Consider the following 14,147-nt stretch of genomic DNA (forward strand, 5'->3'; position numbering starts at 1 on the left):
AAATCAATAAATTTTTTTATATTAATTACAAATAATTATTATGATGAATGTCACTGCTTATATAATTAATTAATTAGCGTGGAATATTAGTGTACTTATTTATATGAAATTAATTATTTATATTCTAATAAAAAATGACAAGTTATTGTATTGTACATAATAAATATAATTAGCATTTGTTATTTATTTTTGTTAAATTATCATGTTAAGGGTGTTATAAGAAATAAAGATAAATGAATTTTCATTTAAGAATTTATTCCAAATATATTTTTGTGAAATTCAATTGAAGTCCTTGTTTTAAATTGTAGCATACTAAACATGACAAATTCATTTGCAAATGAATTCTACTTGAAATTTATTTAAAAATGAATTATATAACCATGATTCATTTGTTCCAGATGAGCTATAAATATTTGATAAATATCAATTTTTAAAGAAATGTTATTAAATTAACTGGCAACATAATATAAAAAATAAATTAACAAGATTCAATAATTGAAAATATTGAAAACATTTGTAAAGTTTTTTAAATTAAAATTTTCTTCCCTGAAAATTGAGCTGAGAAAATATTAATATTTATTATTTTAACAATGAATTTCCTATTTTAAGATATTAAGTAATAAATAATTAATTCAAATAACAAAATTCTAAATTCAATACATAAACAAATAAAAATAAAAATAAAAATAACAAAATAATAAACTGGCCCTAATTTCTAAACTTTAAGTTGTAATAACTTCTTAAAAATGAGAAAAAAAAAAAGACACAATTGGGACTGTACTAAAATCCGGCCCATAGCGAGAGAGCTAAAGCAAATAGTCGGCCCAACAGATTGCTCTGCCCAAATTAGGGAAGCCGAAACTGATAATTCAACATACAACTTGCAGTTATTACGTCAAAGTGAAAAGGGCTGGTACCCCACCACCCACTACCCCGATATCTTCGGAATTATATCACTATATACTCGCTCTCACAGCGCGTGTTTAACTATAATTTACATTTTGCCCAAAAACCTCTTGTATAATTTATAGGGGGTGTGCATGTACGGATGAACAAATGGTGGGTTGGGTTCGATAATCAAAAAATACAATCGAAATTTTTTGATGAAAAATTGAATCAAACCAAAATTGATATATGAACCAAATTAACTCGAATTGAATTAATTATTTTTGTCATATCAGTTCGATTTTAAGTCCAATTAATATATTTCTTTAAATCTGATCGAATCAAATAATAAATTCGATTCAAACTAAAAAACCGACAAATTAAATATTTTTGAAATAGTTGGCCGACACAAATAGAAATGCATATGCATATATATATATATATATATATATATATATATATATATATATATATATATATATAGGATCCCGTTGAATATTTAATTCTTTTATGTAAAAGTTACAGTTTTGCCATTAAATAAAGAGCTAATAGTAATTCAATTGTTAAGTAAGGTACAAAATATTAAAGTTAATAACATGTAAATTGTTAGGATATATTACATACCAACGATCAAATACTTAAATATTACATGGTATTTAACAACATAAATGACACTTTTTTGAATAAAATAAGAGCGCGTTTAGTTGAATTTATTCATATCCAGGAACTAGCTTCTAGATATTTGATAAACTTTTTAATCAGTAACTGGAAGCAGATAGAAGTCCCCGAACAACTATTAATTCCATCACCTATATCTGGAGCTTTTTTGTATCAACTGTTAGTTAATTATTATTTTATTTGAACTTAATTAACTTCAGAAAAATAACCAATGTTCTGAGAATTTGATCAACTGTTAATTAATTATTATTTTATTTATTTGAACTTAATTAACTTCAGAAAAATAACCAATGTTCTGAGAATTTGATCGGACATTGAACCGATGAAAGTAGGATTCAATGAACTAGAAAGTTTAACAAGGTTGAATACGGTACAATAAATATTATTTGAAAATTTTAACTAATATTTTTTATTTAAATAGTATGTTAAAATAAAAAATAATATGTACGAGCCGAATTCGGCGGTACCTAATAATAGATACAAATACAGGTAGTTTATAAAAAAAATTTGCTTTAAAAATAAAAAATAACATTATACATCATAATATATAAAAAAATTATATCCTTAATGATAATTTTATATTTTAACAGTAATTAAACACCAACATTCATCAACTGTTAGCTGCTAACTACAAGCTATCAGTGATAACTTTATTCGTTGATATGAACGGTTAAACTAAGTAATTGCTGTTAGTTATTTATTGACAAGAATAGTTAAACAAAAGGGCTCTAAATAGTTTAAAGAGGCAAGATATTGGAGATTTTATAATAATTTCTCTACATATTAGGGATAAAGTAGTATTTTTACTTAAACCTTAGGGACTTTATAGCAACTTGTCCTAATAAAATTCCTGTAGGTATGGACACTCTCTCAAAGAAGAAGGTGGGGTTCAATATTCAGCACTTCAAAAAATTCCGCTCCTGCCAACTGCCATGTTCAATCTCCCATGGCAGGAAGGAAGAGAACGCTGGAACCACCGTTAACCACCAGATCATCTTCTATCGTCAGAGTCTTATATTTTCTTTTGTCGACTTTTATGATTACAAGCAGAGTCTTATACCTTCTGTAAGCCTCCTAAAATAAACAGGTAATTTCTTCAAACTAGTTCCTAAGCTGTTGATGATTGATATGCAAAAACTTACTTGATAATCACAGAGAGCTGATTTAGGCAAAGCCCAGTTCCCTGTTTAAATTTTGAAGTGCTTTGTGGGGTTAAAAGATCGAATCTTTCTCTCTTTCATGTCATGTTGTGGATGGGTGAAGAGGGAATACCTGCAGATGTAAAAAATACAACTAAAACAAGTCGAAAACTTACCCTTTTGCCTCTTATTGCCTTAATATTCTATGATGTATCTGGGGGTCCTTTTGGCGTAGAGGATTCAGTGAAAGCTGGAGGTGGACCTTTGTTGTCTTTGCTCGGTTTCTTGATATTCCCTTTAATTTGGAGTATTCCAGAAGCTCTAATAACAGCAGAGCTAGCCACAAGTTTCCCTGAAAATGGTGGGTATGTTATTTGGATATCTTCAGCTTTTGGTCCCTTTTGGGGTTTCCAAGAAGGGTTTTGGAAATGGTTTAGTGGAGTAATGGATAATGCCCTTTACCCCGTGTTGTTTCTTGATTACTTGAAACATTCGTTTCCCATTTTTAACCAATTAATTGCAAGAATTCCAGCTCTATTAGGAATTACAGTTGGTTTGACATATTTGAACTATAGAGGACTACACATTGTTGGATTTTCAGCTGTTTTGCTTGCTGTTTTTTCTCTATGCCCATTTCTTGTAATCGGTATCATTTCGATTCCTCGAATTAAGCCTAAACAATGGTTAGCTGTGGATTTTAAGAAAGTAGAATGGAGGGGATACTTCAATAGCTTGTTTTGGAATTTGAATTATTGGGACAAAGCAAGTACTCTTGCAGGGGAGGTTGAAAATCCTAGTAAGACATTCCCAAAGGCGCTCTTTGGGGCTGTATTGTTGGTGGTCTCCTCGTATTTGATTCCACTCCTTGCGGGCACTGGGGCACTGAAGACCCCATCAAGTGAGTGGACTGATGGATACTTTGCAGAAGTTGGAATGTTGATTGGAGGGGCTTGGCTTAAATGGTGGATCCAAGCAGCTTCTGCTATGTCTAATTTGGGATTGTTTGAAGCAGAGATGAGTGGTGATGCCTTTCAGCTTCTTGGCATGAGTGAAATGGGAATGCTCCCTGCTATTTTTGCTTCAAGGTCAGTCTTTTCCTGCTTTTGGTTCTTTCCTCGCTTCTACTAATTGTTGTTTTAATTCTTGATCGAAGATCGATGCAGTTTAAAGCAATTCAAGCAAATTAGGCGCACATGACATGTTTACTTGAGGAAATGGTCATTATGGTGTTTAAGATCCTAAGTTACATTTTTCAATATTTTAATTGCATGTGTTGTCATATGGCCAATAAGCATACCATTAGTGTTCTTTAAGTTTGGTTTTATGAACAAATTGAGCTTGAAAGATTACTAGCTTAAACTGAAAACTTAGGCTTCATTTGGTTAATTTCCCTTTTGCTATTGTAGCAAAAGCAAGAGACGCAAGTTAACCAAACTGAACTTGCATAGTGTGTGGATCAAATATAAATGAGACATCCATTCCTTTGCAAATGAATTTATTAAAGAATTCTCCTGCTCAGTATCCTAAATTCCTAACAATCAAGTATAAAATTCTTTTGTAATAATGAAGTCAAACTTTCAGTCTCACTAATTTAAATTAATTTACTGATTCTATCCAATATGATAACATTTGGTTCAAGCAGAAGCAGTTTCATAGACTTAATGAAATAAATTTTCAAATGATTTTCACTTGAACCAAATATAAAATGTACGGATTTACAAATGAATTCCATGAAATTTTATAAAATTCATTTATACCAAAAAAAGCTCTGACAAAACAGAAATCAAACACAGTACTTTCTTCTTGTGTTTTTGTGATTCTCAAGTCCAAAAACTAGAGTAAAATTTATTTGAAAGGAGAAACAATTACATTTCCTTTAATTCATTTTTGCAGGTCAAAATATGGGACACCCACGATTAGCATACTGTTTTCTGCCACTGGAGTAATCTTATTGTCGTGGATGAGTTTCCAAGAAATCCTGGAATTTATAAACTTCTTATATGCCATCGGAATGCTTCTTGAGTTTGCAGCTTTTATAAAACTGAGAATTACAAAACCTGAACTTCATAGACCTTATAAAGTCCCATTGGAAACATGTGGTGCAACAATGCTTTGCATACCTCCTGCAATATTGCTTCTTCTTGTTATGTGCTTGGCTTCTCTTAGGACATTCTTAGTAAGTGGTGCTGCTGTTGTTGTTGGGTTCATTTTATACCCAACTTTGGTTCATGCGAAGAACAAGAAATGGACCAAATTTGTTAAAGAACAGCCTGCAGGGCCTTCTACTACTAGCGCGCCAGACAACTCAGTTATGCCACAAATGAATCAAGAAGATGCACATGAGGCTGAAGTTATGCTTCTTTCAGATTTATCCACTACAGGAACAGACCAAGAAGGTTATGAAATTCTGGTGGAGGGAAAGTTAGAATAAGACATAGTGACTGTGATCTTCGAAAAAGTTAGTACTCACAAATTGTATTTCAAGATTTACAGAATGGCATTAGAAATGTGTAGATGTTATCTTTATTTAATCATATATGTAGCATCATTCAATGATGTTCATAATAAAGTGAAAGTTCATACCTTTAAAGATGTTCATGTCTATCAGACCTTAAGATTGCTGAGATGGTGAGCCCCATCAAACCTGTAGAACTTTTAACACATTTGATTCTGAAAAGTAGTTCAAAATTCTTTTATTAATATTTGGATTCCTAAAATCGAAGGTTAACAACATTTCATTTCTTAAAATTGTAAAATTTAAAATACATTTCATTAGTAAGATTATCAGTATATTATAAAATAGTCAAATTTCATTTAGTGAGTCGTCATTGAATACAATATAATATAGGCATTTTTAGTGTAAAAATTATGTTAAAAATACATTAATTGCCGTATATTAATTTTCATTATCAATGAACGAAGACTTAAAATTTGAAAATTTATGCGGATAATAACGCTGATTTTTTTTTTCTTTTTTTTTTTGAGATAATAACGGTGAAAATATCTAATTTGGAAATTATTGGACAAAAAAAGTGTTATGAGCCAACAACTTAAGAGTAGGTTTTTTTTTTTTTTTTCCACTCATTTGTTATGCGAAAAACAAACAAAAACCGTCAATGAGACACAAAAGAAACAGGGCCTTAAAAGTACATGTATGTTGTTGTGTACTAGAAGACAAAAAAAAAAAAAAAAAAAAAAAAAAAAGCAACCCAAAAAGCCCATGAGCCCTTACATTTTGGTGTCTGTTCCTCTACACACCTGAATAATACAAACCAAAACCAAGCAAACAAACCAGACAAAGCATCGATCACCAGAAAAAACCTGTTCATGGTAGCAGAAATTTGCACACAACAAGAAACCCTATTCCCACTTTGGTACGTGTCTCATTTTGCTCCAATTCTTAATTCAATTTTTGGGTTTTCGATTTTCATCGATATCTCAATTGGGTTTTAATTATTTTCTTAAGTGTTGTTTCAATCTTCTTAAGTATATCGATTTCAGTTTCTGTTACTTCTGTTGATGCATTTTTTACGGGTTTTATATTTATTTTTAATTTTTTTTCTTTTCCTGTTCCATTTAGTATTTTATTATGTGATTATACTCGTATTTGTTGCAAGTAATGGTTTTGAGCTAAATTTGTAATATTGTATTCGTTAATTTTGCAATGGCATTAGAGAAATATGTGCTTTTGTAAATCTTGATATGTTTACTTATTTCTGTGCAGATGGGAACAGTGCTTTGGGAACCAGGGTTTCAGGTTTTGGAATTAGGAGGAGTGTTTATATGATCTGGGTTTTGCTTGAAAGTTCAAATTTTGACGAGGATTCAGATTTGGCAAATTTAAGTAACTTTTGGGAGGTATAAAACTATGTCGCCTAATCAAAGTTATACTCGAATCAACACTTTAGAACTCAAAGCTTTGATAGTTAAAAAGATTGGGCATGAAAGAGCAGAAAAGTACTTTGATCAACTGACAAGATTGTTTAGTTTTAAGATTACCAAGTCTGAATTTGATAAGTTTTGTGTTAGGATTATTGGTAGGGAGAATATCCCTCTTCACAACCACCTTATTAGATCAATTGTCAAGAATGCTTGCCTTTCTAAAGTTCCCCCGCAGAAAGCAATTAAAAGACAAGCAAGTAGTCTTAATGTTAAAACTGCAAATGGGTATCATAAAAATTGTCTTCAGTCACTTTATGGGGATGCCTTTCCTCCTTCTCCTAGGAAGGGAAGGTCTCCCGTTAATCGATATCGCAAGTTTAGGGACCGCCCAAGTCCTTTGGGACCACTTGGGAAGCCCCAAAGTTTGGTTTGTGAGGAATTGAGTTCAAGGGCACAAGAACAGCAAAGTGCTACGGAATTGCATTCACTTGGCAGCAGACCTCCAGCTGAAGTTGCTTCTGTTGAAGAGGGGGAAGAGGTTGAGCAGGTGGCGGGGAGCCCAGGTGTTCAAAGTAGAAGCCCAGTTACTGCTCCTCTTGGTGTTTCCATGAATTTAGGTGGAGCTCGTAAAGCTCTTTCAAGTTTTACTGTCTGTGGTAGCCACCATCAGGAGACCTGTGTGAACAGCGGTGAGCTGCCTGATACAAGATCATTAAGAAGCCGCTTGGAGCAGAAGTTGGGGATGGAAGGGATTAATGTTTCAATGGATTGTGTTAATTTGTTGAACAATGGGTTGGACACGTATTTGAAGAGGTTGATTGAGCCGTGTATGGGCTTAGCTAGCTCAAGGTGTGGAAATGGTCACTTGAAAATGGTTAATGGCCAGTTATTACCTGGCTTGGATGGGAGGTTACCTGGGAGATACATGCAGAGACGGACAGAATCTGTGTATGCATCCATGTTGGATTTTCATGTTGCAATGGAGGTGAATCCCCAAATACTTGGAGAAGATTGGATTATATTACTTGAGAAAATTTCACTGCGTGCTTCTGAAGAGTGATAAATATCTTCGTATCAATTGGTAGGAATTCCACAGTTGCTGCAATGGGATACCAGGCTATCTGATGATCAGTTTTTTGAACTAATGGTTTACTCCAGTTTTGCTCTCCACTTGTTACAAAGCATTATAGTCAAGCCAAAGGGAATAAGTTGTAGAAACTGTGGAAATTTTAGATCAGATGCAAGGTTGCCTTCAAATGCCATAAATGATGATTATTGAAAGGATACATGTTTATACAGTAAAATGTAAAATTAGATACAGGTTAGAGCTCACTATTTTAAGAAATTCACGCCATTCTTCAATTAAGAAGATTTTCCTTTTCTTCCCATGCCTCTAATGTACTGATTTATCAATGCAATAAAGCAACATCGATTTTGGAATGACGTTTTTTTTTATCCTGTTAATTGTTGCTTTATCATACTTATAACTTGATCTGGTATCATTTTTTTTAATCCTCCATAATTGTGATATGCTGTTTATTCTCCATAACGTTTATGTTTTCATCCTAGTTTGAAGAACTTGCAACTGAAGTTATGAAGAATCAATATGTGTTATCCTGAGAATAATTCCAGGGAGGGCTTAACTTATCTGCTCAGAGGATTGCTTGATTAAAGAAAACCTGTCACAACCTCAACCAAATTACTTTTGCATCGAATTGTCAGGGATTCAAAAGTATATGATGTATTTATCTCTCTACACTAGAATTATCAGGTGACCAGATATCGTGGTTTTCCATGGTCATTTTAATTATCACTAGCAGAAAACTAGACCATCCTTCAAAAATAATAAATGCCTAAGATGGTATTGTTTTGTTACGTATTCTTTCTTTTTAAGTGAGGATGATAGAATTGAGACCTTCAGGAGGCATCTGCTTGACAAAGGACGGGCTTCACTTATGCTTGGTAATGCAAGGGCAAACCTGATGGTGATTGCAGCCTCACCATATTCTTTCTCCGGTGAGGTTACTTTTCTAACTTGGAATTTTACTTTATAGTTTTTAACTATGTTTTTTTCAGCTCAATGCCATGTTTGGTTCACTCGATATTGGGAATGGAATACAATTCTTGGAATAGAATTCCATTTTTCTGTTTGATTCACCAAAGAATCCAATTTTTTAAGGAATTCTTATGTTTGAATAACTTATTAGTTATTTAAAAAGTGAATTTGGAATAGGATGTTTGAAGTTATACATCCATTTCCATTCCCATTCCAATTCTAAGGTGAACCAAACAAGCCGTAAAGTTATTCATAATTGTCAACATTAAGGTATTGCATGAATGCTGATTATTTCAAATTAGTGCTGTCATTGTTAGGAAATTTTCTATCTGGAGGATTTGGGTAAGCAGTTTTTGTGTTGCTCCAAAATTTGATAGAATGGATAATCGCTTAATGCAAATGAATTGATTGGTTTAAATATATCCAATACAATATTAGAATTAGGTCTCACAATCAGTATTATTTAGTAATTGAATGGTAAAAAAGAGGCAACCAGTTGTTTTTCAATTTGATCATTTGAAGATAAATCATTTTGGATCTGGCACAAGATCAAGCTGTGTAACCAAGAAGTTGAGAATCCATAAACCTGTGGGTGACCTGATAGGTACACTATAAATGGTTGATTGAACTTTAAGCCTCCAAATTCTGGAAATGATATTTTGTTATGTTTGCATTCATATATTTAAATGTATGGATTTATAAGTTTGCTATACTAAACTGATCATTGGAGTTTCATTTGTTTCCGCAGATATCTTGGTTCAAAGCAAGTCTTTCATATTGGCTTTAACAATGATAGTATTAGAGAATCCTTTAGCTTTCTCTTTCTATTGTTGAAGGTGTTGATGAACCAATTCCAGCGACTCAGACTCGGAAGATGTATGCTATCAATTTGGATGTCAACGTTACCTGTGGATGCCTTGCGCGATTTAGAGCAGAGCTTATTCTCAACCGAGGCTGATTTGCTGCGTGAGAAAGACGGCCAAGCAATAGCAGTTGAAAGATTAATCTTGTATGGACCATGTCAAATGTGAGCAGTTAGATGGCTTCAACAAGAAGTTGATTTAAGAAAAGTGCAATATAAACCTTAAGGAAAGGTTTGTCCTTGTACAATTTATACAACACACAAGTTAATGTTATATACACAAGTCACAATTTGTATGTTATTTTTGTGTAAAATCTAAAGAGAGAGAGAGAGAGAGAGAGAGAGAGGAACGGCAATAAAACTAAGATGAGTAACCAAGGAGGAGTATCATATAGATATTTGGAGTAAACAGTTAATACTCCAGATTAGGATTTTATGATGTGAGAAAGGAGTCAACAAGCATCCAGGAGAGAAATCTCCCACATCGAATAATGGAAACAAAATATATGCTATATCATTTTGTTTTGAGCATGAGTGGGTTGCCACATAGGATGTGGTGCACTTTAGGAAGAGGAATGAAATATGTAAGGTGATAAGAGAAAAAAAAATTGAAGAAAGGCATTTTTGCCTCTACTTGTTCTATAGAGAGAGATTTTGTTCAATATATAGAGCAGGAATAAGATTTTTTTTTTTTTTTTTTTTTGAAAACGAATAAGATTTATTTATTGTATTAAAATCTCACTTACATATTCCAAAAATTCGTAACCTCAAACAATATAATTTTATATCATATTTTTAATATTTTATTATAAAAGATATAATTTTTAGAAAAATAAATAATTTATTTAATAAATTTATCATTCATTACATTATATAGTTTTATAATACTCCCCATTCGATGTGTATTATATAGAGATTATACCTTCTTAAAATTTTACTAGAAAAAAATTTATTGGAAAAGAAATCTTAACGAAGAAAAAAGAGTATAGTATTTTTTGTGTTTAAAAAATTTATTTATCCCTCTTATGAAGATACAGTTACTTTTCTTTCTTTAGTTTACCGTTTCTTAAAGAATATAAGATATTTTAATATTATCTCCTAGATATTATTGAAACGACTTGAAAAATCTTTTTTGAAATTTTTCATTTAAAAATATAATCGTAAGACCTAAACAATGAAAATAACAGAAAAATATTTTTTTATTATTATAAATTGAACCAATAAATAAGTTTTCATTTTTTGAAAAGAAAGTAAAATCGGACCAAATCATTGAATTGAGCCAAACCGATTTGAATCGAATCGGAATGGCCCAAAAGAACCTTTCTTTTTTTCTCTTCTCCTCTTCTTGTCTTCTTCTTCGCGAGCGCCAGAGCGCGCGCCACCACCACCAGCGCCGTGCCTCTCTTTCCTCTTTCGTTTCTGGCCACCTGAGCTGACCGAACCTCCTCCATCGCGCCACCATCGTCCTGCAGTGCCTCTTCTCTTTCAATTCTCGCTTCTGGAGAACGCAGCAGCGAGGCGAGCCTCGGTCCTTCGTTGGCGAATGGCACATCAGCGCCTCCACTGGTTTTCCGTCGATGCCGGCGCAGTCGGCGGCTCCACCACTTCCGCGATGGCGTAACTCCTCTCCTCCTCCCTCTGTTTGTTCCGGTCGGCGCAGCAACAACCGAGCCTGTTCCGGCCAGATGGAGGACCAATCTCGCGCAACTAACGCGAGAAACGGGCTAACAGCAAACCGAGTCAGATGGTGTGAAGAGCGCTCAGTTTCAAGCCACCACGATTTTTCCGGCCACCGTACACGGCGGCGTACCGGTGACGGGCCGGCAAGGCTCCAAGAGGCAGAACGGTCTCCTTGATGCAGCAAACGCAGCAGTCTAGTCGGATTTTGCGAATATAGGTCGGTGCTTATTTTATGTTTACAATTTGAAATTTGCCCGGATTGATTAATTATTTGTGAATTAAGTTTAATTCTTGGGTTTATATGTTTGGAGAGTCCGTAAATTGAGCGTAATTGATTAACCCGAAATGAAGTAGGCAATTCTGATTCAAATCTGAAAATGATTATGAACTATATGAATTGGAATGAATTAATGTTTACATTATATACGAGCTAGGTTGAGAAGAACCTTTTTTTTTTTGACGAACAATAACTATTTCGAATAATTGAGAACATTTAGATAAACTAATCATTGGAATTGTTATATATTTAAGGGCGAGTTGAATTATTTACTAGGTGTATACATTAGATTGTAATTTAAATTAGTATTGGTTCCTCGTGGCAAGTATAGAATTTTTAAGCAAAAATGAAGAAGTTTCTTAATAATTAGAGGTCTAAAAACTATCAAATGAGAGTACCTGTATTTAAATTGGCGAAACAAGTTATATTTATAAATTGTTTAGGTATTTGGTGATTAGTTATAGAACAATTAATAATATCATTGGAACATGCTTGGAGGTTAATATAAATTGTTAATTAATTGGTTTGGAATTATTAAGTGTATATATGTGTGTGTGTGATGGATGAATATGGTTATGGCGGATGGGATGAGTTGATGTGGATCGCCCAATGGATGGGTTTTGAGAATTGTGGTTTAGTCAAATTTTAGGGGAGATACTACTGGAATTTTGCTAGAATCTAGGCTAGACATAATTAATAATTAAATTAATAGGTTTATTTAGATTAATTCTTTAACTTAATATATTTAGAATAAAGTTCTTTATTTATTATTTATTTATTTGTTTGTTTATTTATTTGTTTAATTATTTATTTATTCTCCAAGAATCAATTATGGTAATATATTGTTAATTATTACTCCTTTATTTAATTGTAATTGAATATGAATGTCTAATTGCGCACCTGCATATGATATTTGATTGTTCGATATACTTGCATTATGATATTAAATTACTTGATATGCTTGCATTTAATTACAATATTTGATTGTTTGTATTGTGTCATAGTTATGCTTTGTTTGGGTGGAACTGGAATGAAATGGGTCACCATGGGTTTGTTAGGACAGTCCTGGAAATTATGAAAATATGGGATTTGACCGTCGGCCAGATACGGGGAGATTGGCGCCCCTGTGTGCACCTGATATTATGATATAGATGATATGGAAAATGACAGGGTGGCCTCCTGTTGGTATGGAAAAGAAAAGAGACAATGGAAAAACAATGAGAGAGCTGGTCAAGTGAGGATTAGACCGGTCGGCCAGGTATGAGGGATCGGCTCCCTGGCGCGTCATGAGAGGATGGGCCATGTGGGAGGATGGCTTTCATGGGTTTCGGTGACGCCACAGACCAATTTTCATGTGATGTGATTATGTAAAGATGTTAATAATTGTGAGTGTTGTTGTTATGTCATTTGTGTGATTGACTGCGTGAGCATATAACTAGTCGGATGACTAGATTGTTGTATTTACATATTTGTGTGAATGCATGTGGCGTGTAATAATTATTATTTATTATTAAACTCACATCTCCTTGATTAACCTTTGCAGGAAGTAGATTTTCCTTGACCCAGTAAAGCCCTGCTTCCTTCACTGTAGAGCTAGAAAGGAATTCTCTAATTTTAGTATTAATTCATTAAATGGATAAATGTATAAAAATTCATTGGTATTTATCTGTTAGTAAACTCCGCAGTTATAGAACTTATGTACCTTTAGTTGTATAATAATTTTATGAGCTCATATTATAATTTAATGTATTATAAATTGAGTCCGATCCATGAATTATTTAAGATGTTAAATTCGGAGCCTACTGTGCATGGTATTATGGGATAGTCGTTTGGAATTTATTTTGAAAATGGTTGAATTTTAGTAGTTTAGGCTTATTATGGGCTTCGGGGCTTTATGCTTACCTGAGCCCTAATGTCGGTGCGGCCCATAGAATCGGGTCGTGACAAATATGGAGCTTGTTTTCTATGCAAGCAAACTATATGTATTTTATACATATCAAATTTCAATTTCAATTAGACACTTTGATTACTTGCTTCATAAATTGTGACGTCTTTCATAAATAAATAAATGTAAATCATATATCAATCATTATGATTATAATGATCTTTTAGATATATACTCAATATGACACTATAGTACTTCAAGATATAGTATTTTCATTATTGCAAAAAGATATAGTACTTTGGGATTAAAGAGTTTTTTCATTTTTGAAGATCAAAATTAGTTCTTTATCTCATTAGATAACTTCACAACCATCATTGTCATTAATGGATGAGTTCTATCCATATAAAATAATTTCAATCCCTTGAATTATATATACTAATTCATGGACAAAAATTCCATATATAAAATACTCGGTCTTCAAGATCAGAGAAATTTTATATTTTCAAATTCTTTCATCTCAAATCGCTTCTTTAAATACTTCACTGTATTTTGGGGCTCCACTAGAGTCCAATGAGATTTGTATCATCTATATACACAGCAATAATAGTAAATTCAGATGCTGACTTTTTTATAGAAACACATGGACATATTGGATCATTTATATAATCCTTTATCAGATATGTACTGAGACAATTGTACTACATGCGTCCAGATTGCTTTAACTCATACAAAGATTTTTGTAATTTGATTGAAAATAATTCTCTGGAATTTAACTTATATGCTTCATGCATTTTAAATCCTTC

At 32.8% G+C, this 14,147-nt stretch overlaps 2 protein-coding genes and 1 long non-coding RNA gene across 3 annotated transcripts; all 3 read left to right on the plus strand.

Annotated features, from left to right (window-relative positions):
- Positions 1–2,427: 2,427 nt before the first annotated feature.
- On the plus strand, positions 2,428–5,292 carry PUT5 (Amino acid permease family protein). The gene is made up of 2 exons (XM_012237708.4): positions 2,428–3,787; positions 4,596–5,292. The coding sequence occupies exons 1-2, from the start codon at positions 2,808–2,810 to the stop codon at positions 5,131–5,133; spliced, it is 1,518 nt and encodes a 505-aa protein (XP_012093098.1). The 5' UTR covers positions 2,428–2,807; the 3' UTR covers positions 5,134–5,292.
- Positions 5,293–5,916: 624 nt separating this feature from the next.
- LOC105650759 (uncharacterized) lies at positions 5,917–8,024 on the plus strand. The gene is made up of 2 exons (XM_012237707.4): positions 5,917–6,076; positions 6,427–8,024. The coding sequence occupies exon 2, from the start codon at positions 6,571–6,573 to the stop codon at positions 7,642–7,644; it is 1,074 nt and encodes a 357-aa protein (XP_012093097.1). The 5' UTR covers positions 5,917–6,076; positions 6,427–6,570; the 3' UTR covers positions 7,645–8,024.
- Positions 8,025–10,690: 2,666 nt separating this feature from the next.
- On the plus strand, positions 10,691–13,236 carry LOC149495448 (uncharacterized). Its single transcript, XR_016321185.1, has 2 exons — positions 10,691–11,399; positions 13,003–13,236. It is a non-coding gene; the product is annotated as an uncharacterized LOC149495448 (long non-coding RNA).
- Positions 13,237–14,147: the final 911 nt, after the last annotated feature.

Source organism: Jatropha curcas, chromosome 6 (assembly GCF_041381405.1).
Source record: "Jatropha curcas cultivar XTBG-Jc1 chromosome 6, XTBG_Jcur_1.0, whole genome shotgun sequence".
Classification (NCBI taxonomy): Eukaryota; Viridiplantae; Streptophyta; class Magnoliopsida; order Malpighiales; family Euphorbiaceae; genus Jatropha; species Jatropha curcas.